At 49.1% G+C, this 23272-nt stretch overlaps 1 protein-coding gene, 1 long non-coding RNA gene and 1 pseudogene across 2 annotated transcripts in view; 1 reads left to right on the top strand and 2 right to left on the bottom strand.

Moving 5' to 3' along the window:
- Positions 1-16433, bottom strand: part of Prkcz (protein kinase C zeta) — a 111758-nt gene extending 95325 nt beyond the window's left edge. The window contains exons 1-4 of the mRNA XM_032893433.1: positions 16195-16433; positions 12488-12609; positions 11079-11168; positions 9037-9087 (exon numbers count right to left, since the gene is read on the bottom strand). Of these exons, the coding sequence (XP_032749324.1) occupies positions 9037-9087; positions 11079-11168; positions 12488-12609; positions 16195-16265 (334 nt within the window). The 5' untranslated portion in view covers positions 16266-16433. The remainder of the gene's footprint in view (positions 1-9036; positions 9088-11078; positions 11169-12487; positions 12610-16194) is intronic.
- Positions 16434-20556: 4123 nt separating this feature from the next.
- On the top strand, positions 20557-20905 carry LOC116886054 (annotated as a pseudogene).
- A 979-nt stretch (positions 20906-21884) lies between these two features.
- Positions 21885-22695, bottom strand: LOC116886048. The gene is made up of 3 exons (XR_004386087.1): positions 22519-22695; positions 22233-22390; positions 21885-21996 (listed from the first exon to the last, which is right to left on the bottom strand). It is a non-coding gene; the product is annotated as an uncharacterized LOC116886048 (long non-coding RNA).
- Positions 22696-23272: the final 577 nt, after the last annotated feature.

The raw sequence follows: 23272 nt of genomic DNA, 5'->3' as shown, positions 1-23272 counted from the left end.
AATAGTCTGAGACAAGTATGAATGAAAGTAGATTAACCAAACAATGGGCCAACCTATAAATACTAGAGTCTCAGGAAATTGGAAAAGATTCTGCAGTTTGCTCAGAGATAATCCACCAAACTCTACCTGGATCTCCCTGCCAACTACCTGGTGATCCACAACTCCCACCCACCCAAAGCCTGGCTCACTTCCTCCCAAACTCCAAGACAAGGAGAGTGTAGCCAGATTTAGCTACTTTGTGGCAGGCCTCGCTACTTTGTGGATTCTTCTTTTCCCTCATCCTTTAACCACCCATCCCTTGCCCTGTTTCACCTCCTATCACTGGATAGGAGAGAAAAGAGGAGAGAAGGGAGAGAGGTCCTTGAATCTAGTTTCTTTCTTCTTGTTTCTTCTTTGAACACGACTACTAACAAACACAAACAAACTCTGCCTCTCCAGGCCCTAGCATTTACATACCCTCTGAAAAGTTCCCAGAATTCCGAATGTCACCCAATTGTAGGAACTATCTGCAGCTGGCAAAACCATGTCTCTGCTAGAGCATCAGGCAAGTCACAGTCAGCTGCTGCTGCCAGTCAGAAGCAGCCCCATGTCCCCACACCTGGGATTAAAATGAAAACTTGTTCTTACAATATTTCTGTGTTTTTTTTGTTTTTGTTTTTGTTTTTTTTAAAGAAACTAGAATTCCAGAATTCTCATTACAGGCGAGGATGACCGAAAGCTTTAGAGGCACTTGGTAAGGAACTCCCATTTGTGCTTGCTGGCAGGTACAGTGATTATCAGAGAGTAGGCTTCCCTGCCCATGTTCTGGCGACCCCTTCTTTGTCTTTACGGCTGTTTTGTTTTTCTGAGAGAATGTCTCAAGGTGAGTAGACACGGCAGGCCTAACTCATTATGTAGTCAAAGATAATATTGAATTTCTGATCTTCCTGTCCTCTACCTCCCAAGTAGAATTATAGCCATGTACCCTTCTAAACGCCATTAGCTTCATAGTCCCCACCTACAGAGGGGGAAACCGAGGCACCACACAGTTCACGTATCTGCCTGAAGTCACGCTGCAGATATGGTGGCCAAATAAGACGGTAGCCACGTGGATATTACACTCCATTTTTATTTCCTCTCTCCAAACACTAGGGATAGACCCAAGCCTTTTGAACACCAGGCCTCTGCTCTCCTACAGAGCCACTCCCTCGGCCTGTTCCCAGCACCTTCGGGTTACACGCATCACGTCCCAAGGTGCTTCAGATTGTTTTCTGAATAGATGACCACCTCAGCTTCCTCTGGTGACCACACCCCTCCAAGGGCCTCCTCTGCCCATATCTTTGTCTGGGACACTTTCTGTCTGCCTCGGGAAGCTCACATCTTTAACCAGAATAGGTGGGATAGCAAACACACTGGCTCAACAGGTTGGGAGGACACTGGGCGTAAGAAAGAACAGGCTTGTGCACCGAGACAAGAGACAGACCTGGAAGTCTTTTCCTGGCTTGCATGAACGTGCCATACACTTCAGAACTCGCAGGGATCCAACCCCACAGCCACCACAGTCCCACACAGCCTCCAGCACAACAGTGTAGGGCTAACATGGGATGGAGGAAGAAATCAGACCAGACCCACCAATGTACAAGGGGCAGAGGGCAAATGGAACTTATGGAAGCCACCAACTGAGGGCATTTGAACAGATGTGTGTCCACTGAGATGTGCCCAGATTCTTTCCTTAAAACTTGCTGGCATGGCTGGGCATGGTGGTGGCACAAATGCCTTTAATTCCAGCACTGGGGAGGCAGAGGCAGCCGGGTCTCTGTGAATTTAAGACCAGCCTAGTCTACAGGGTGAGTTCCAGGATAGCCAAGGCTACACAGGCTACATAGAGAGACCCTATCTTGAAAAAACAAATAACAACACAAAAAACAAACAGACTAAAATAAATAAACAAAAACCCCTTGCTGGTATGATATAATTTGTAGACGTGCTAAGCCCATGATGCATATCCTTATATTATCCAGGTGGGCCCTGAATCTCATTAAAAAATTAGAGAGAGAAAGAGAGAGAGAGAGAGAACTAGAGAACAATAAAATACTAGAAAAACAAATAAATTTAGCAACCTATTAAAAGATATTATACATCATGATCAAGTGGAATTTATTAACAGGATCCAAGGGAAATTCAAAAGTTGAAAATTGGTTAGTTTAGTGCTGGAGAGATGGCTCAGTGGTTAAGAGAACTTTCTGCTCTCCCAGAGGACCGAGGTTTGGTTCCCTGCCACCCACACTCACATGAGGTGGCTGACAACTTCGCTTAACCACAGCTCCAGGGGATCTGATGCCTTCTCTGGCCTCCACAGGTGCCTGGACTCATGTCCCCATACCCCCATGTAAATAAAGACAATTGTTCAGTGTTGATATACACAGTAACAGGGGTTTAAAAAAAAAAATACATGATCATCTCAATAGGTACAGAATAACCCACGGCAAAAACCAGTATCTTTCATGATAAGAATAGTCAAGCATCTAGGAAGAGAGAGAAGCTGAACCAACATTACTAAAAGCCAAAAGTTAAAAAAAAAAAAAACAAAAAAAAAACACACACTCAACAATAAAACAACAACACAGCATTTTTCCTCTAAGACCAGGGCAAAGATGGACGCCTGTTATCACCACTTCAACTCAACAACATTGAGGTTCTAGCCAGAACAGTGGAAGGAGATGCATTCAAGTTCCCCGCACTGGAAAGGAACAAGTCATTGCTGCCACGGAAGTTGTTAGAAGGTAACAACTTTGGTATTCAATTTCAGTCAAGTCGAAAGCTACAAAAGAGTGTGTTGGCTGGAGAGGTGGCTCCCCGGTTAAGAGCACTGACTGCTCTTCCAGAGGTCCTGAGTTCAAGTCCCAGCAACCACATGGTAGTTCACAGCCATCTGTAACGGGATCTGATGCCCTCTTCTGGTGTGTCTGAAAACTGCGACAATGTATATAATAAACAGATAAATCTTAAAAAAAAAAAAGTGAGCGTGCACAAATCACCTGTCTTAGTTTGCTTTCTACTGCTGTAAGCTGCTCTTTCTATCACCAAAGAACAACTTGGGAAGGGAAGGGCTTATTTCATTTACAGGTCACAACCTGTAAACTAGGGAAGCTATGGCAGGAACCTGGAGGTAGAACCACAGAGGGCGGCTATGTGTTTGCTTGCTCTCTGCTTAGTCAGCCTCTTTATACGACCCAGGACCACCACCTGTCCAGGGATGGAACTGTCCAGTGGGCCGGGCCTCCCACGTCCATCACTAGTCAGGAAACGTTTCACAGACTTGCCTGCCGGCCAATATGATGGAGGCATTTTCTCATTGAGGTTCCCTCTTCCCAGACAACTCTGGCTTGTGTCAAATTGACGGAAACTGACCAAGCTTCACTCACTGACCTGCTGTCCATGATGTACTTGCTCTACCATCCCTCACTCTGAATAAAGTCTTCCTGCTATTTTGAAAAAAACAAAACAAAAAACACTGCACAATGGATGATCCTAAAAGGAAACAACAACAACAACAACAAAAAAGTTCCATTTATGACAGTATATCAGAAAGAAGAGGAAACGAAGGTTTAAAGATTAAACGAGGAGGTGAACAGCTTGTATGGACATTGCTCAGTAGTTCAAGCATGCTGTGGAAGGCCCTGGGTTCAACTCCCAGCACCATAAACAAACAAACAAACAAACAAACAAGCAAACAAATAACAACAATTCAAACCAACCCTGTAAAAGGAAAACTGCAGAACACTGCTAAAGGAAATTTAAAACTACATAAATAAGTGAAACCCTCCAGGTCATAGACTAAGAGACGTGAAGCTCTGTGGTAGCACGTGTGCCTAGAGTTCTTTGGGACCTAGGTTTGTTCCCCAGCACAGAAAAATAGTACTTTTTTTTTTTAAGTTTTTTTTTTTAAATAGAAGCCCAATTCTAAATTTAAAAAAAAAAAAAAAAAAAAAACAAGAAATATTAAAGTTTTCAAAACTCAAATATTGATAAACATAAAAGGACTCACTCTGTGTGTGTGTGTGTGTGTGTGTGTGTGTGTGTGTGTGGTGGTGTGTGTGAGAGAGAGAGAGAGAGAGAGAGAGAGAGAGAGAGATTAACTGGTGATGGAATTTAGGCCATTACACATCCAAGAGAAATACTCTACCACCAAACTATATACCCAGCACCCTACACTTCTTGTCTTAAAAACTCACTGAAAATCTAGGCACATACCTATAATCCCAGAGGCAGAAAGATCAGGGTTCAAGGTCATCCTTAGCTACGATAGCAAGTTTGAGGCCAGACTGGGCTACATGAGACTTTTCCTCAAAAGAACAAAACACAGAAGAAAAACCTTACTACAAAGTTACAGTAACCATATCAGTCGCTTTATGCTAAGACCAATGGAATAATATGGCCATCACTCTCCCGATAAGAAGCCACTTAAGGGAGATGTATTTTGCTTCATGGTTTGACAAGGCAGACACCACAGTGTAGTAGCGTGTGACAACTTCCTCATATCTTGGTGAACCAGGGAACAGAGAGCTCATACTAAAACCCAGTGAGCTAAAATTTCTAGCTCCACCATTTAAGCCTTTGAAGTCCAGTGTCCAAAGGTTTCAAAACTTCTCTGAATAGCGCCACCAGCTCTAGACCAAATCTTCAAATATGTGAGCCCATTGTTGGCATTTCATGTGCTAACCATGACAAACAGAGAACCCAGAAACAAATCCTTGCATATACACGAACACGGTTAACATGGGTGCCAAGACCCTCATCAGGAAAAGGAGAGTCTTTTCAACAAATAGAACAAGAAAAAGTTAAAACTCAACAGACATGACATATAAGAGCTAAACCAGGCATGGTGGCTCATTCCTTTAATCCCAGCACTCAGGAGGCAGAGCCAGCTGGATCTCTGAGTTCAAGGCCGGCCTGGTCTACAGAGCAAGTTCCAGGACAGCCAGGGCTGTTACACAGAGAAACCCTGTCTCAAGGGGGAAAAGAAAAGAAAGGAAAGACATACAAGACCTAACCTAAAGTGGATCAATGACCCAAATATGAAATAGAACCCACAAAACTCTAAGACTAAGTGTGGCTTGGCAGTAAAGTTCCTACTTAGCATGTGATAGGCTGTGATTCCATTGCTGCACCAGACACATGCATACACACACACAATTAAGGCTTAAACTTAAAACTGTAGAAGGAAATTCAAACAAAGGCATCACATCATGGTACTCGGCAACAATCCTTCATATGTGACATCAAAGGCAGAGGCAACAAATGAGGAAAACAAACAACTTCAAGAAAAGCTTTAAAACTATGAATGTCAAAAGGGTCTTTCAACAACAACAACAACAACAAAAAAAAAGGCAACACACAGGACGAGAAAGTATTTATAAGCCATCACTGAGCAGAGACTAAGATTCAAAGTATACAAACAGCCCCTAATACTCACCAACAAAAACAGCACAATCCTGTGGCTGGAGAGATGGCTCAACAGTTAAGAGCATTGACTACTCTTCCAGAGGACCTGGGTTCAATTCCCAGTACCCTCATGGCAGTTCATGATTGTCCCTAATTCCAGTTCTAGGGAGTCTGATTCCCTCCAACAGAAACAAAACTTGCAGAACACCGATGCACATAAAATAAAAATAAAGCATTAAAACAAAACAAAACTAGCTCAATTCAAACACAGGCTGGCAAAGAATGCTGAAGTCCTACCTACTCCATATGGTGGGGCAGGAGCACTGCTTGGATCCGAGAGTTCAAGAGCAGCCTGGGTAACACTGAAATCCCCATCTCAAGGGGCAAAAGAAAGGAAAGAAAAAGAAAAAGAAATGGTGATTTAAAAACTTAATTATGTGGCTAGAGAGATGGCTCCATGCTTAAGAGCATTAACTGCTCTTCCAGAGGTCCTGAGTTCAATTCCCAGTAACCACATGGTGGCTCACAACCATCTGTAAAAGGTGCCCTTTTATGGTGTGTCTGAACACAGCTACAGTGTACGTACATAAATAAAAACTTAATTATGTGTATTCTCCCAGAAATTTAAAAATCAACAAAACAAAAGGAGCCAGGCTGGGCGGTGCTGGTGTATGCTTTTAATCCCAGGGAAAAGGAGAATCTTTTCAACAAATAGTACAAGAAAAAGTTAAAACTTTTACCAGACATGAAATACAAAAGCTAAACCAGGCATGTTGGCTCATTCCTTTAATCCCAGCACTCGGGAGACAGAGGCAGGTGGATCTCTGAGTTTGAGGCCAGCCTGGTGTACAGAGTGAGTTCTAGGACAGCCAGGGCCACACAGAGAAACCCAAAACAAAACAGAAAAGGAGTGAAGTATTGATAAGTTACAGCACTGAAGAACCTCAGGGTGAGACTGAGAAAAACAAGCTGAGGATAAGGACTGGAAGCACGTGAGTCTTTTCACACGGAATGTCCAGAACAGACAAACCCATCGAGACAGAATGCAGGCTGGGGGCTACCTCACTATGGCACTGGGTGGCTGCTGAAATGTAGGATGAGGTCGAGGTGGTGGCAGCTGAGCAGTGGGTACTGCTCTAATGCTGTTTGCCTCCAAATGGTAAATGTTAACTAAGCACTTTACAATTAAGTGAGTTAGAAGCAGGTTAGGGTTTGACTAGCCCCAAGAGTTCAGGGAGCTGAAAGGCGATCTGCTGAGATACAATGTGGCATTCCCAGACACTCCCTTGCTCCATGTCAACTAGGTCCTACAGTTTGCAAAATTGTATCCACCTCTGTTTATGGTCTACTCATGTGTTCATCCCTCCACCTCACGTTGTCCTAGACATCCCATCAGGCTGACCCTCCTCATTGACCCTCAGCAAAACTATAAACGCAAATGTCCTTGCAGACAGTAAAGTCACACAGTTCCCCTGGACAACCACAACAGGGGTTTCCTGTGTCAGAGATGAGTACAAGGATCAAGTGGGAAAGTGTAACAGAATGCCAGTATGCAAATCCTGAGGGACCCTGTGCTAGGGTCACACACTCCACGCTCCAGAGGAATTAGAAGCCTTTCCATACTCTAGTGCAACATCCAGCCAGGGCAGAGTGGTCCATAAACGAGATCCTGGCCTGTCAATCATCCACTGATCTTCTGTGATGCTCAGTTTCTGATCTCAGCAAAAGGTTCTGGGGCACGTTCGAACAAAATGGCGGTGTCTATCAGAGACTGAGCCACCCCAGCAGTCTTCTCAAGGGCGTACTCATGTGACCAGCTTAGCCCTTCTTAAGGCTCAGCTACAGTCTCTGCACGCCCACAGGGTGGTAGGGACCCACCCTGCCGCACCTGCCTTCTCCTCTTCAACAGAGGCCCCAGGCTCACGTTTAATGACAACACGGTATGGCAACGGCCCCACCAACTCAAAGCAGTACCCTCCCTACAGCATCCACATACAAGCAGGAAGCCAGGAAGCCTATACCCATGGGGCAGGGCTGAGACAGAGTACAAACGCCTAGAGCCACCCTCTGGCCCTGTGAGCTCCCTGGAGACTCTCCCAATGTTACAAGGTAGACGATATGAACACAATCTTGTTGCCGCAGCCAAAAAGCCATCCAGGCGGCAGAGGCCACCCGAAAATGGCAAACCCATCCAGACAGAAAGCAGGCCAGGGGCTACCAACATCGGTGTGAAAGTCAGGAGTGAAACAGAGAGGATGACCTCATCCATCCTCTTCAACTGCCTTCCATTGTTCATTTTTTTAAAACTTTATTATTGTGTGAGCATGTATATGTGTATCATGTGTGTGAGCACAGGTGCACGTGTGCTGTAGTGTGTGTTTGGAGGTCTGAGTATATAACCATAGAGCTGGCTGTCTCCCCCCCTTTTACAAGGGTCCCGGGGATTGAACTCACGTCCTCAGGCACGAGCTGAGCCACCTTGCCAGCCTCTGCCTTATTTTATCGTTTTACATACTCATAAAAGATGACAGATGCCTGACTCTCCACGGGACATGGGCACCCCAGAGGAAACATCAGGTTCCACACCACCCAGTGTGGAAAGACCTCTTTGTGGGACACTCCCATACAGGCACAAACACACCGTATTGATATTCTCCCTTGGACTCCCTACCCTATGACCCTGGGCTGGTTCCCCATTCCACTGGAGGCGAAACACATGGGCCAATCGCCTGCCTCTAATCACACCGGGTTCTGCAACTTCAGGCACTTCTCCACTAACCAGATAAGCCGGAAGTTGTCACACACACACACACACACACAAAACACACACAGAAGAGCCTTGCTACCCCTTAATACCCAAGCATGGCCTCCAGAATACAATCAGAAGCAAAGGCAAAACTCCCCTCAGAACCCACCATTCCTGAGACCTGCTTTCCTCATCTCCTACCAACTGACCCAGAGGGACACTGAACGGATCACCACAGGCAGGAAGAGAGCAAGAAGGCTGGGCCTGGGGTGGTCTCCACTGGGGCAGACATAGTGCATAGCATTTCCCTCCTGGGATAAACCAGGGCACTCTGCCATCTAAGAACCGAGCTAACCATGCCTCCTGCCCTCACCTTCCCCACTGCCCACAAAGCCAGTCAGCCACATCATAGCCACGGAAATGGCTCGGAAGCTAGGCAGAGTGAAAAGGGATCTTGAGGTGACGGCACTGTTCATGTAGAGGTTGTAGAGCCCTCACCGGGTTAAATGACTCTGGGTCCCCAAGGCCCCACTTCACACACGACACCCACTCAACTGCCCTGGTATTGTGGACAGCAGTTCTACCTGTTGCACATGGCGCGTGTGAAGAGGAGATTTAACACTGGAGCTCTCAGGCTAGAATGACGGCTCGGTGGTTAAGAGCACTGGCTGCTCGTGCAGAGAGCCTGGGTTTGATTCCCGGTACCTGCATGGTGGCTGAGAAACTGTGATCCCAGTTTCAGGGGATCTGATGCCACCGTCTGGCCTCGGCAGGCACCAGATGCTCATGTGGTACAAAGACACACATGCAGGCGAAACACCCACATACGCAAGCTAAGACAAATACGTTTTTAATTGAACACTCACTGTCTTCTCCAGGACAAGGCATGCCCGGTTGTTCTGGGATGCTTGGGAAAACTGGATAAGAAAGAAAAGAAATGATAAAATTAGTGGTGGATGTGTCATTGACACCGTGCCTCAGGGAGCATCCGCCCTGAGTCAGATCAAAGTGTTCCCCCAGTCACCTTGAGGACCTGTTCTTTCTTTCTTTTTTAAGATTGATTGATTGATCGATCAATCGATTCATTGATTTTTTATGTATTTGAGTATACTGTCTCGCTCTATTCAGACTCACCACAAGAGGGCATCAGATCCCATTACAGATGGTTGTGAGCCACCATGTGGCTGCTGGGATTTGAACTCAGGACCTCTGGAAGAGCAGTCAGTGCTCTTAACCACTGAGCCACCTCTCCAGCCCAGATCTGTTCTTTTTTCTCCCCCTTCCCCCCCCTTCCTTTCTTTCTCCTCCTCCTCCTTGCTTTCTCTGGGCCTCAAACTCACAGAGATTCACCTGCCTCTGCCTCCGGAACGATGGGATTTTAAAGGCGGGTGCTACCACCACCCAGCTAAGGACCCTGGAACACGTTCCTCAGGAGAAACTCAAAAGCCCAATCATATCACTGTGTCAAACCCTATGTAAGGTGCCAGGGGAAAGGGCTTTTGAACAGCAGAGATATGGGGTGTGTGTGTGTGTGTGTGTGTGTGTGTGTGTGTGTGTGTGTGTGTCTGTAGAACTTGGGGAGAGGGAGTGGGAAGGGAGCAACACTTGTAAATAAGTAATTTAATAAAGAAAAAAAAGAAAAGCTCTCAAAGGAAAACTAGCAATTCTCATTAGTAATGTAACTCAGAAATAAGAAAGGACAGCTATTATCTTGAAAATTGAATTTTAAAAAGCATCACTAAGAATTAAACCTAGGGCTTTGAGAATGCCAAGTAGGCTTCTGTTCCGCTGAGCTATAGGATCCATAGCCCCTGCTCTTTTTACTTTTTTTTTTTTTTTTTAGTTCTTTTTTTCGGAGCTGGGGACCGAACCCAGGGCCTTACGCTTCCTAGGCAAGCGCTCTACCACTGAGCTAAATCCCCAACCCCCTCTTTTTACTTTTTATTTTGAAACAAGGTCCAGGCTGGCTTTCACTGATTCTATAGCACAAGTTTTTCCTGAAGTTTCTCAATCTTCCTTTCACCACTTCTCAAGGAGGAGGATTGCAAGTCTGTGCCACGAGGTCGGTGTGTAAAGGCATCTACCATCAAGCCAGACGGATAGTGGCACGCCTGTACATGCATGCACATACATGCTCACATGTGCAGGCATATAATAAATAGAACAACACATTTCTAATTAAGTAAACTTACTCTTAAAATTTTATTTTTACTTGTATGTGTGTGTGTGCCTCTGACACAATGTATGTGTATACGCCGCATGCATGCCGGAGCCTGCAGAGGTCAGAAGAGGCATTGGATCCCCTCCCACACACCCACACCGACACCCGGCCTCCAGACTGTAGTTGCAGACAGCTGTTAGTCAACATGTGGGTGGCTCAGAGCAGATCCCAGGTCCTGTGCAAGAACAAGTGTTCTTAACCACTGGGCCATCTCTTCGGTCCCATAAGTTTAGTTTTACAAGCACATAAGAGCACTGTAAGATTTTATACTGCCAGCCTCCAGGTGGCTTCCAATCACTAGAAGTTGGAAGAAGATCCCCACAGATGAGGAGAGTCCCTCAGGCTATGTTCTTGTTTGGTGCACTGGACACAAGCCAGGGTTGTCTGAGAAAGGGGAATTTCGATTGAGAAAATGCCTCCATCAGACTGGTCCCCTTACCCAAGTCTGTGGGACAACTATCTTGATCCATGACTGCTGTGGGACGTCCACTGCAGGTGGTGGTGCCACCCCTGGGCAGGTATCTCTGTCTCAGCTCTTGCCTCCAGGTCCCTGCCCTGCTTGAGTTCCTGACTTGGCATCCCTTGGTGATGGACTGTGGTCAGGATGTGTAAGCCAAATCAGACAGGCCTTTTATGTTCACAGACCAAGTGGACAGGTGAGGAGTCTTCCCCAGAGAGCTCGCTTACCATGGATGATGAGCACTTCGTCCCTGCCCTGACAGGCCAGGCGGAAGGCCTCCTCCAGCTCCATCTGTGAGGACACAGTACAAGGGTCACCTAGGGGGGCGGAGGCAAGAGGTACCAATGAGGCCACCGAAGGTGAAGAGGTCTGAGCTACTCAGCACCAGTGCTCACTCAGCAGTGCAGACAGAAGTTTGGGCGGGCAAAGTCTCACTGTCTGTGATCAACACAGAGATTCAGAACAGCCATTCAAAGCAAGGAGGTGATCTTCCCTCATGGCACCCGAGGGTCCCTGGTAAGAACCTGTCGAGCCTGGACAGAGGTCACATTCACTAACAGCCTTGGGGGCTCTGAGAGCTTGAGGGGCAGCAAATAAGACCTAGAACCTCCTCCGAGGCGGCCTAGGTTAAGGAAGAGGTCTCCCTAGCCCTTGATGGATGTAGAGCTGCACAAATCCAGCCTCAAGTGCCAACGGTCCTGCTGAAACAGGGGAAGCCATGTGCTATGTGCTCTGACTGCTCCAGTGTCTCTGACTGATGGCTGTAGTCAGTGGTGCATAGGGAGTCTCTCCTGACTATCCCCAATGCCATCCCAGTTTCTGATGGGTCTGAATGTGGGAAAGAAAGAGGAGGGAGGGAGGGAGGGAGAGACAGAGAGACAGAGAGACAGAGAGAGAGACAGAGAGAAAGAGACAGAGACAGAGAGAGAGAGAGAAAGAGAGGGAGGGAGAGAGAGAGAGACAGAGAGAGAGAGACAGAGAGACAGACAGAGAGAGAGAAAGAGAGGGAGGGAGAAAGAGAGGGAGAGAGAGGGAGAGAGACAGAGACAGAGGCAGAGAGACAGAGAGAGAAAGAGACAGAGACAGACAGACAGAGAGACAGAGACAGAGACAGAGAGACAGATAGGAATAGAGAAAAACAGAAAGCAAGAGAGATGGGGCAGAAAGGAGGGAGAGAGGAGAGAGAAGGAGAAAGGGAAGAGGATAAAAAAACAGGAAAGAAAAGAAGGGAGAAAAGGAGGGAGATGAGAAAGGAGAAGAGAGGAGAGAAAAACCAAAAGGCAAGGAAAGGATGCCTCAGAGCCAGACTTAGCCTCCTGGTTCTTCTAGGGGAACGAAGAGCTAGTCCTTCCTAAACCCCATGACACAGGAGAGTAAGGAGTCAGGTGGGGGACAGGAAATGCACCAAGCTCCCTCCCCCACCCCCAACTGAGACCAGAGGTGCCCATGCTGCAGGAACACCGCCCTTTGCCTAGCTTTTAGTGCTGCCCTGTCTATGCCAGCCCTATGTGCCCATTTTCAGCTGCCCCTTCTGAGGAACTGTTGGTTCTACCAAGTTCAGCTGTACCACTTGTGGGTGAAGCTGCCTGCCAAAGACCAGCAGGGCTCAGAGTGACCGTCCCAAGACTGAGGCTACCTTCACTGTCCACCCACTTGAGGGTGAGTGGGTGCTGCTGGTGCAGGCCACACATGTCTCGAACTTCCTCACAGAGGTCCTGGAATGTTGTTGTGGCGTCCACGCTGGTAATCAGGATGTCCCTGGGACAAACAGGACAGGGATATCTGTCACCAGGATCATAACTGAATGTGACCAAACGCTACTTAGCCAAGCTGCTGAATAGGTAAACGAGATGAAAACCCCCTCCCCTCAAAAACACAATGAAAGCCCCCCCCCGCGCGCCCAACACAAAATAGAACCACTGACCGGTTTTTGAAACAACCCCAAGTCGACACAGAGAACCAAGTCGAAGTGAGAGAAGGCGCCCCCTAGTGGAGGTCAAACAACCGCACCTACTAGGCGCCAAAGGAGAAGCCCAGGATGCAGACACATATCCATTACCTCCATCTAAGGTAAAACACCTTAAATCAAGTCTTTTCCCAAAAGGTAAAAACCAGGGTATGTTACCCAGGTAAACAAACAATTAGTTAATCAAAGCAGTTCTTAGGCATCCTCAGAATGCCACTGTCTCTTATCTTTTCATTCCCAAATGGGACCTGGACCTCAGTAGTAGGAGACGGCTCAGAGCCATGCCCTGAAGAAGGAAAATGAGAAGTAGGGGTGTTGCTCCCCTATATTCCTTATAGGGAAGGGCAGCGGCAACACGGTCCCATAGAAACTAAGCAGGAACCACACCCTCACTGGAGCTGCAGTGAAAAAAATCAACTCATGTCTGACATTCATGGGGAAAAAAAAAAAAAGGTTAGGAAAGGAAACCTGAAAATCTCTGAAACAGAAATACTGGCTGGGGTTGCAGCTGATCCCCCCTGGCTTCCCCATGGGGCTATCCGAACTGGGTCACACAAGTGTCTGTAAACAAAGACCCTGTCTACTGACAAAATTCAGAGCAAAAGGATCCAGCACCTACCTGACCCTCAACGCACCAGCCAGGCCTTCTGGGACCTACTGGCCCATGGATCTCACCTACTCTGTAGAGTCATGGATAGATGTCCCCAGCTACCCCCATTTTCTACTAAGCCCAGCCAGCCAGCACCTGCCCAGGGCCCCCACTTGTGACAGAAACAGATCCTGCTCCTACTCCCATAGAATCATGACAGATAACAAAACTAAGGCACAGAGATGTCCAAAGTAGGGACTCCAAAGACCAAGCCCCATCTCCAGGCTCCTGTCAACTGGGGTCACCTTGACATGGTGCCCACACTGCCCAGCATACTCACCACTGGTCAGCCTTCCAACTGAGAACTCTGGAAATCAGGTCTGACATCCCTTTCTTGGACCTCTTTCTGAACCCTTGGACACCACCCTCCACTTACAGCCTCCAGTGCCCAGAGGACGGGTGGACCTTAGGAGGTACCACATGATGCTGAACTGGCATCCTGGTCACAGGTCCCCTCAGTCAAGCAGTCTTTGGAGAGCTCTCCTCATGCTACAGCTCTAAGCAACAGCACCTCACACAAGTCGGACCAGCCTGGATGGACCACCCACCCCTGACTGACTCTTGCCATCTTCAAGGGCTACAGCAGGCCCTCCAACGTGAAAGTTTGTAACGAGAGCCTCAGCAGGAGGGAAGACCCACCCTCTGTGCTGTCTGAAGTTTCAGAAAAGCACCTCAGCTTAGAATGTCAACCTCTCCTGTAATCCCCTGAGAACACAGCCTTGCCTGACACTACTCAAATATAGGTGACCACTGGTGGCAGCACTCCTCTCTCAAGCTTCAAAGGACTGGAGGGACAACTGGAGTGTGAATGGCCATCACTGTCTAAGGACAGGGCTGTATCTTTGACTCTCAGCTGCGGCTGTCACCTCCATTAAGGCAGTGTCTAATCCTGAGGTCCCAAGACACTGCCTTCCTGGACAGAACACCCCCCCGCCCAAATCCGCAACTTTCACAGCGGAGAGAGTATCTCTGCATTTCTCATATCACTGCCCGGGGCTCAAGCTCTGGAGAGCCACCCAGTTGGCAGATTTCAGAGTAAGTGGGGAGGAAGGCTGTGGAGGAGATTCTTGCAGGGGGAGCTGAAAGGAGAAGGGGTACGGGGGGAGTGGAGAAGTGGGGAGAAAGGAAAGAAGGCAGGAAGGGGTGGAGAAACGGAGAGGGGAGGTAGGGAAGGAAGGGGAAGGGGACCCTGCTTTTCTCAGTTGAGGAAACTGGAGTCAACAGGTTGAATTACATTGCCAGTAACCAAAGTGCTCCCCAGGGGCAAAAGGGAGGGAGGGGTAGGCAAGACTGACAAGTCCAGGACAGGGGGAACTGTCCAAGGTGAGCCATGACCCTAAGGTGCTGGCTGAACCCACCCTAAAGGAAGGGTGGATCCCTCCGCTGAGGGCCTCGACTTTAGCTTGGGGGTTCCAGGCAGATGAGACAGTCTCTCAGCTTTAACAGGCTCACTACAGAATCTACAAGCCGGAAGACACTGCTAAGGGTTCCCTTTTGGCAGGGGCACTCCAGGCCAGAGGAAGGGCTGCAGACCTGACTGACATCTTCAGGTGAGGCTGGCTGCCTCCCCCACAACCCCCCGAAACTCTTTCTTTCTCTGGTTCTACCAGAAACCCACCTCCAAATCCAGGACCACCAGAAGTTGGCCACAGTGAGAGGGTCCCTGAGCCTGAAAAGCAAGCCTTCCTTCTATCCAGGCAAGGAACCACCTCCAAAGGACCACAGCAACTTGTCTCTGCGCTGGGACGGGCCACTCTGTAAAACTCCTAGGAATGCTGAGAGCCCAGTTCAGCCACAGGACCAGCATTCCACTCCACTCCCTTTCTCCTTCTCAAGACCAGCGACCCTCGACTCTTGACCTGGGAGTACCCAAGTTGGTTCCAGGACACACAACACCTAAGGAAGAAGCCATCAAAGCCTTAGGCCTCTACCCTCTTCTGTCTACACAATCAGAGAGAGGCAAGATCATGGGATTCTCCAGCCCAGCTTGGAAGAATCAGCCACCAGAAAACCTACACCACCTCTCCACTCCCATCACTTAATGCTCCCAGGCAACCTTACTGACCACTGTCAAGTGCTCATGTCCCTATCCGCCCCCCACTCCACCCCCACTCTCCCGGAAAACAAGGCGGAATCCAGGGCTAAGGGCTGAGGCCAGCCCAAAACCAACTCTAGGTAAGTGACGGAAAAGTCCATCATTCCTGTCCCAAAACACAGGGTAAGAGTGTATTCTTTCTGGAGATCTCCAAAAAGTTCTGTCTCCCAAACAAAGCTGCGAAAGTGTGCTCTTATGCTCCCACAACTTCAAGCATTCTTGTGCTTTACCTGGGTCAAAGATTTTCCTTACATTTAAACCCCGGCCAATTTAAATAACCTTGGGTAGGTTTTTGTTTGTTTGTTTGTTTGTTTTGTTTTGTTTTAATGCACCAGAAGTTTCACAATCTGATGAAAACTTTTATAGACCATGCAAGTTTGTCCTTAATGTCCCTGACTGAGACCACGGCTAGGAGCGCAACACCCGCCTGCAGTGTGCGCCCGGAGAGAAATAGCTACGCGGAGCGCGCCCCGCCCTCGAGGTTTCCCTCGGGCCACATTGAAGGGCGCCACGGCAGCTCCCGGGGCGCCTCGCTGTCGCCTCCCTGCCTCCCTCGCGCACAGCACCCCGACTGCCCCGAAGCTCCGCCGCCGCGCAACCCGCTTTGCCCGCTGTCTGGCGCTGCGCGCTCACCCGCCGTAGTGCGCCTTCAGACGGACGCGGCCGCCGCTCCGGTCCATCTTGGGGTCGGTCCTGCTGGGCATGGCGCACTCCGCCAGCCGCCGTCAGCGCTGTGTCCAGGGCACTCCGGCCATGGCTAGCGGCCCCCGAGCAGGGCCGGGTTGCCAGGCGGGGCAGACGGCGGAACGCGGAAGGGAGCGCGCAGCGCGGGACCGACGGCACCCGCCTCGCCAACTCCGCGGAACTTGGGCGGTGCGCGGGGCGGGGGGCGCACTGGGCGGGGGCGGAACCTGGCCGTCGAGACGGCCAATCCACGGGGCGGGAGGCACCTGTGGCCAATGAGGGCTCCCCGGGGCCGCCACCTGGGCCAATCCTTGGGGGGCCGCGCGGCCGTGGCCCAATAATCAGAGCACAGGATGAACTACCTGTCGGGAGGGGCGCGGCCACCTGCGGCCAATGAGAGCGCGCACGGTGTGGCTTTGCCCGGCAACGGGCGGCGACCCGAGTAGCCCAGGGACAGCCGGGCCACTCTGCCCGGCGCTTCTGAGACTTACTGGAGCTGTTGTGCCGAAGAGCCGAACAAACTCGTTGGAGGTGCTTGGGTGTTGGGGTCGTCCGGTGTTTTCAGACCCTCGGCGTACGAACTCCCAGCTGTCCGCGGGGTCTCCGAGACTGCGAGGAGCTGAGTAACTCATCAAAGTGCAAGCTAGTCTGGCCCTCGGGTCCCAGCCCTCCCAACTGCAGCGGCATCCCGCATCCCCGCCCGGGAAGGCTTGTCTGCCTCTGCTCCAGTTAGCTTCTCGGCCGGACGGATCTGGAAAGCCGTACTTTCTTAGCCATTCGCTCTGCATTCCACACGCGTGCCTGGTTCTCCTTGGTGCCAGGTACTGAGAGGTGACGCTGGAGGGCTGAAAAGACGCAGCGGCCCTGATCTTGGATCCTGTGTTCTCCCTAGAAGACACCTGTTGGCAGCCTGCTGGTCATCATCTTCAGATGCCTTTTTGTTTGTTTTGTTTTTGTTTTTGTTTTTGTTTTTTTCGAGACAGGCTTTCTCTGCGTAGCTCTGGCTGCCCTGGAGCTCACTCTGTAGTCCAAGCTGGCCTTGAACTCAGAGATCCACCTTCCTTTGGCTCCCAAGTGCTGGGATTAAAGGCATATGCCACGACCTCCGGCTTCAAGTGGCTTTTAAACACTAATCTTTTTTTTTTTTTTTTTCTTTTGGAGCTGAGGACCGAACCCAGGGCCTTTCGCTTGCTAGGCAAGCGCTCTACCACTGAGCTAAATCCCCAACCCAAACACTTTAATCTTAAAAATAATTTTTGAAAAATGGTGGCATGCCTATAATCCCAATATTAAAGAAGCTGAGGCAGGAGGACCTGGAACCGTAAGATCAGTCTAGTAATCCCCAGTAATGTCTCAGATAATAATTTTTTTTTTTTTTTGGTTCTTTTTTTCCGGAGCTGGGGACCGAACCCAGGGCCTTGCCCTTCCTAGGCAAGCGCTCTACCACTGAGCTAAATCCCCAACCCCTCAGATAATAATTTTTAACCTTTGGCCTTAAACTTGGGTTCTCTGCACCTCTCTAACCTCTGTATAGACTCCTGCAATAGCTGTGAGCGCCCCTTATCCAAACCCGCCTGGGATTCTCTGAGATCCCAGATGTGTGTCATTCTCAGTTCACAGACACTTTTTGTTTATTTTAGAATTGGGAACTGGACAAAAGGTTTATTTTTATTTTAGGTATATGAGTGTTGTTTTGCCAGCATGTGTGTTCCTGTGTATTTGCACACCTCTTGGGTGCAGTGCCCTGAAGAGTCTAGAAGAGCATCGGCCTCACCCTGGAACTGGAGTTAGAGCCAGTCACGAGATGCCATGTGGGCGTGGCAAGGCACGCCCGGGTGCCAGGGCAGCCCCAGTGCGCTTAACCACTGAGCCTTTGATACAGCTGCTCAGTATTTATTTTTGAGATGTCATCTCACTAAATTGCCTGGGCCAGCCTTGAACCCTCAATCCTCCTGCCTCAGTCTTCCAAGTGGTTAAGATGACAGCCTGAGTTAGGCTGTGCTGCTTGGACTTCTTCTTACTTTTCTGTTTGTTTGTCTCTGGGTAATGTAGCTATGTAGCCCCTGCTGTCCTGTAACTCACTCTGTAGTCAAGGCTAGCCTCGAACTCAAACTGCTTGCCTGTTTTCCTCCCTCGTGCTGAGATTAAAGACATGCTCTACCATGTCCAGGTCACCTTTAACAGCAACAGACTCACCCAGGGTGTTGTTCTCCAACCTTCTGGTCACAGTCTTTACATTTTACTTTTGTTCATTTGTTTTTTTTGTTTTTTTTTTCTTTTTTCTTTTTTTCGGAGCTGGGGACCGAACTACCACTGAGCTAAATCCCCAGCCCTGTTTGTTTGTTTTTTAAGACAAGGGCTCCCTATGTGGCCCCGGTCCATCTAGAGCTGTGACCCGCCTGAGTCATTAAGTACTGGATTCCCTAATCACATGGCCCGTCAGTCTGTGTGCCCAGACCCTCAGACATTAGTGGCTTCTCAAGCAGATGCTCTCCAAGCCCTGACCAAGCCTCATGCTCCTCGACGCCTTCCCGCAGCCCTTCTTCCTGCATGTTCCTGAAAGTTGCCCCAGCAACTGCTGCCACCCCCACCCCCTCCACTGAGCGGGCCCCCAAGACCTCACATCCCCCTGCGCATTCTCACAGTTTCAACATATTCTCACAATCTACCACACGCCTCCCTTTATCTTCATTAAGGCCCCTTGGCCTAGCCTCCCTCTCTGTGCTGGGATCGTGACACAGCATCCCAAGTTCTTAAACAAACAAACAAACAAAGTCAGTCCTTGCTGGGCTTGTAGTCTGGTGTTTAAAAGCCTCTGGTAGAAATGGGAGGCATGGTGGGGAGGATGGGGAGGGGAACACCCATATAGAAGGGGAGGGAGAGGGGTTAGGGGGATGTTGGCCCGGAAACCAGGAAAGGGAATAACAATTGAAATGTAAATAAGAAATACACAAGTTAATAAAGATGGAGGGGAAAAAAAAAGAAGTGGGAGGCATGGCCCAATGGTTAAGAGCTAGCACCCACACCTAACTCACATCCCAGTTCCAGGAGACCCATGGCCCTCTTCTGGTCTCTTGGGTCACCAGCACATGTATGGTATACATAGATGCATGCAGGCCAAACACTCACACACATAAAATAAAAATGTGTATATTAAAAGCCTTCCGTTGTTCCCCTGCCGTTGGATGAAAGCCAGTGTTTCACCATGGCTGATAGGCTCATAGGACCCTGGGACCTCGTTCCTTTTCTGCTGTCATCTTCCCCCATATTCACCCACCCCATGACTGACCTTGTATCCCCTGGCTGTGGAGCCTTTGCCTGTGCTCTCAGGGGGCACCTGCTCTGATGCCTGCCCAACAAACACACTCAAAGTCCATGTGAGCAGTCTGTCCCCACCCCATCACTAAAAGGCAACTGGACAGAAGGTGATGTGGTGGATGGCTGGACAGACACGATGAACATCTATCTATCTTGGGCCCAAGTAGGACTCCACACTCCGCCCAGCAATCATGATCTAGGAAAGTCGTGCCGGCCACCTGTCCAGCTCCGTGTGTGGCTAGCCCTATAGCCATCTTGAACGCACTTTAGTGTACAGCTTTTAATACTTCCTGATTCTTATTGGGAAGACTAAGGCATGCCTTGGGCGAGGTAGGCAATCTGGTGGGGAGGGATGCTGGTGTGGGTCCGAGTTCCGACCCCCTGCCGCAGGGCACAGTCTGGGGAAGCAAAATACTATCTGTGCCTATTTCAAGCTGCCGTGTGGGCAGGTGCTGGGCTTCAGGGAAGCCCCAAGATACGTCTCTGAGATGTAGGAGAGGTGAAGCAGGGGTTCCCAGACCCCTGGACACTCCAGTCGTCTGTGGGTCGCTTCACAGAGGAGTCAGGAATGAAGTATCCGGTGTCCACAGGCCTTCGAAAAGGCACTCCCAAACGCCTGGATATTCGGGCCCCACTGAGTCTGGAGAAGTTGAGAGCAGAGTCAGATGCTGTCTGTGAAGGAGGTCCTTAGCTTGGCTGCAGTTGTGCCTGGAAGCACAGAGAGTCCCTCTGCAGGAGGCTTAGGCTGCAGCTCTGTAGGCCAAGGCCTGCTCCATGCTCCGGTGGTGGTTCTCAATGAAAGAGACAGTCCTCGGTTCCAGACAGCTACTGTGTACTTATATATAATAAATAGGTCTTTATATATAAAAAAAAAAAAAGTAGGTTGCAGCTACTCCCCCACCCCCGTGCTGCAGTCATGGTGCCCCTGTGCCAAGCAGCAGAGGTGCCTGGTAGCCCCTGCTTTTCCTCAGATTGTCTAAAGCCACAGGAAAGATGATGGAAAATTCACCATCACCATTGCCAGGAAGTGCGATTTATGGCTTTGTTCGTTTCCTAAGCTCTCAGTTCGGCTTCTTATGTGGGCTTTCGTTCCAGAATCTTGGTTAAACTCCTTAGGCTTAACTTGCTGGCCTCAGCAATGCTGGGCGGTTGCGTTGCCCTATTGGGAATCCACACGGTGAGTTCCTCTCCACTTGACTCCATTCATACGATCACAGATAACCATGCTAAAAACCAGCAGAGGAAAAGCTACCAAGAGGACGCCATCCCAGCATTAAGAGACGATCCCATTAGTGAAGGAAACAAAATGTCCTTCCTAGAAGCCAAAGAACTCAACACCTAAAACTGAGCTGTATATAAACATCCTAAAACCAAACATTTGCAGTTGCGGGCTGAATAATTTTGATCGACTAATAATTTTGAACATAATTATATCAACTGTCCTTTTAGTACCCAATATTGACATGTAAAAAACATGAGAATTGATTCCTTAGATTGAGCTCAATTGATATTGTAAATCTTTTCTCTTTTTTTTAGATTTATTTATTATTTATATCAGTACATTGCAGCTGTCTTCAGACACACCAGAAGAGGGCATCAGATCTCATTACAGATTCTTGTGAGCCACCATGTGGTTGCTGGGATTTGAACTCAGGACCTCTAGAAGAGCAGTCAGTGTTCTTAACCGCTGAGCCATCTCCCCAGCCCCTGTAAATATTTTCAACTGAGTTTTTAATTGACAATAAATAATATGCCACATTATACTATATATATAAAAAAAGTAGGTTGCAAAAAAATGTATGCCTATAGTTATAACTAAAAGCTTCCCCAATACCTAACCATCCTTCCCTCTGGCCTTCCTCTCCTGAGGCTAGTATTTGCAAAGCAAAGCAACCCCCAAGCCTGTGGGAGCTGGTCACAGCCATAACTCCCAAATTAAAACCCCAACCTGTGAGGCTCCAAGGTGAAGGGACCTGCAGGTTTCCCCTGGGAATGGATTTGGGATGTTCCCTGGCAGAAGACAACAGGATTTGTTCTCCAATTCACCAATGAACACCCGACTGTGTGTTCCCGTGGGCTCTCCTGGCACCCGGCACCAGGCACCCAGTGTAATCAATGGGATTCCTGGGGCCACATGGGCTCCAGGGCCTCAGGCTCTGTCCACCAAGGGGAGGGCAGGGATTCCATCAGCTTCCATGGAGACCAGACCAGACCAGTCATGGTGTAATAGAATGGCAGGTTTCAAGAACTTCCCTCCAGGTAGATAGGGTTTGGAGGTGACCCATGGAACCTGTGAGGTGAGGCAGACCTCGGGAGTGGGGTTGTGGGGACAGGAACCTGGCTGGATCACTGAAGGCAGCTCCTTTCTGCCTCCTACAGTTTCTGTGGTTCCCCAGTCTTCCGCAGACATTGGATACTCCCAAACACAGATTCCTGTAGTCACAAACACAGACTGTTTTCCAAATGAAGATAAAAATACAAATTCACTTTCCAAGAAGATGAGGTTGTCAATGAAGCCCCTTTCCCAAAACCCAACTGGGTGGAGAGGACCCATGTGCCTGGCTTCACTCAGATCTCTTGGGACCAGCTGGTGGACAGTGTCTTACTTGGGTTTCTATTGCTGTAATAAAATGCTGACCAAAAGGGAGGAAAGGGTTTATTTCTCTTACACGTCCATATAACAGTTAATCATTGAAAGCAGTCAGGGCAGGAACTCGAACAGAGAAGGAACCTAGAGGAAGGAGTGATGGGCCGTGGCAGAATGCATACTGGCTTGTTCAGACTGGTTATAGTCCCCTGGCTTGCTCAGACTGCCTATGAGAACCACCTGGGGGTTGGGGATTTAGCTCAGTGGTAGAGCACTTGCCTAGGAAGCACAAGGCCCTGGGTTCAGTCCCCAGCTCCGAAAAAAAGAACCAAAAAAAAAAAAAAAAAGCACTTGCCTAGGAGAACCACCTGTCCAGGGGTGGTGCCACCCACAACCGGTTGGGCACTTCCAAATGACCAGTTAAGAAAATGTCCTTCAGGCCTGCCTAGAGCCCAACTGTATAGAGAGGCATTTCTCGATTGACTCTCGTATGCTAGCTGTGTCAAGCTGATGTAAAACTTGCCAGCACAGAGGAACAGGATAGATACTTACAGGTATGGGGAAGGAGTGGCCAGTGGCACACAGAGGGTTAAGTGAGGGCTCTTCCCACCTCCCCAGGAGGCTCTACCAAGTCCTGGCTTCCCTGTGGATCTCTGTTATCTGGTTTTCTCAGAGCCCGTGGGGGAGAAGAAACATTGTTCCCCTTTCCAGATGTGAGGCTGACCTGGGTGGAGTCTGGCAGGACACCCACCTGCTACAGGAAGGGCTCAGTGCATTTGCTGACTGGTGCTTGGCACTCACATCTGAGGGAGGCACCCTACAGCAGATGTTTCCTTCCTTTGTCAGAGATCATGGGACTTAGAGAAACCAAATGAAGTGACAACACCAACTTCATTTATTCAGTCAGTCAGTCAGTCATCGGACATTGCTTGATGTCCTATTAAGTGCCAAAAGTTGTGCAGTCATAAGCCAGGGTTCTTCCCTCATGCAGCCTGACGCCAGTTGAAACAGGCTGCTGTCAGTGTTTCACACAGACTTATAGAGGTGACAGTTCTGTGGGACTGGAGATGTGGCTCAGTGGCACCCATGTAACAAGCTGTCCAGCATGTACCTGTAAGTCAG

The sequence above is a fragment of the Rattus rattus genome, chromosome 1 (genome assembly GCF_011064425.1).
Source record: "Rattus rattus isolate New Zealand chromosome 1, Rrattus_CSIRO_v1, whole genome shotgun sequence".
In the NCBI taxonomy this organism is placed as follows: domain Eukaryota; kingdom Metazoa; phylum Chordata; class Mammalia; order Rodentia; family Muridae; genus Rattus; species Rattus rattus.
This window is presented reverse-complemented; position numbering and strand designations above follow the sequence as displayed.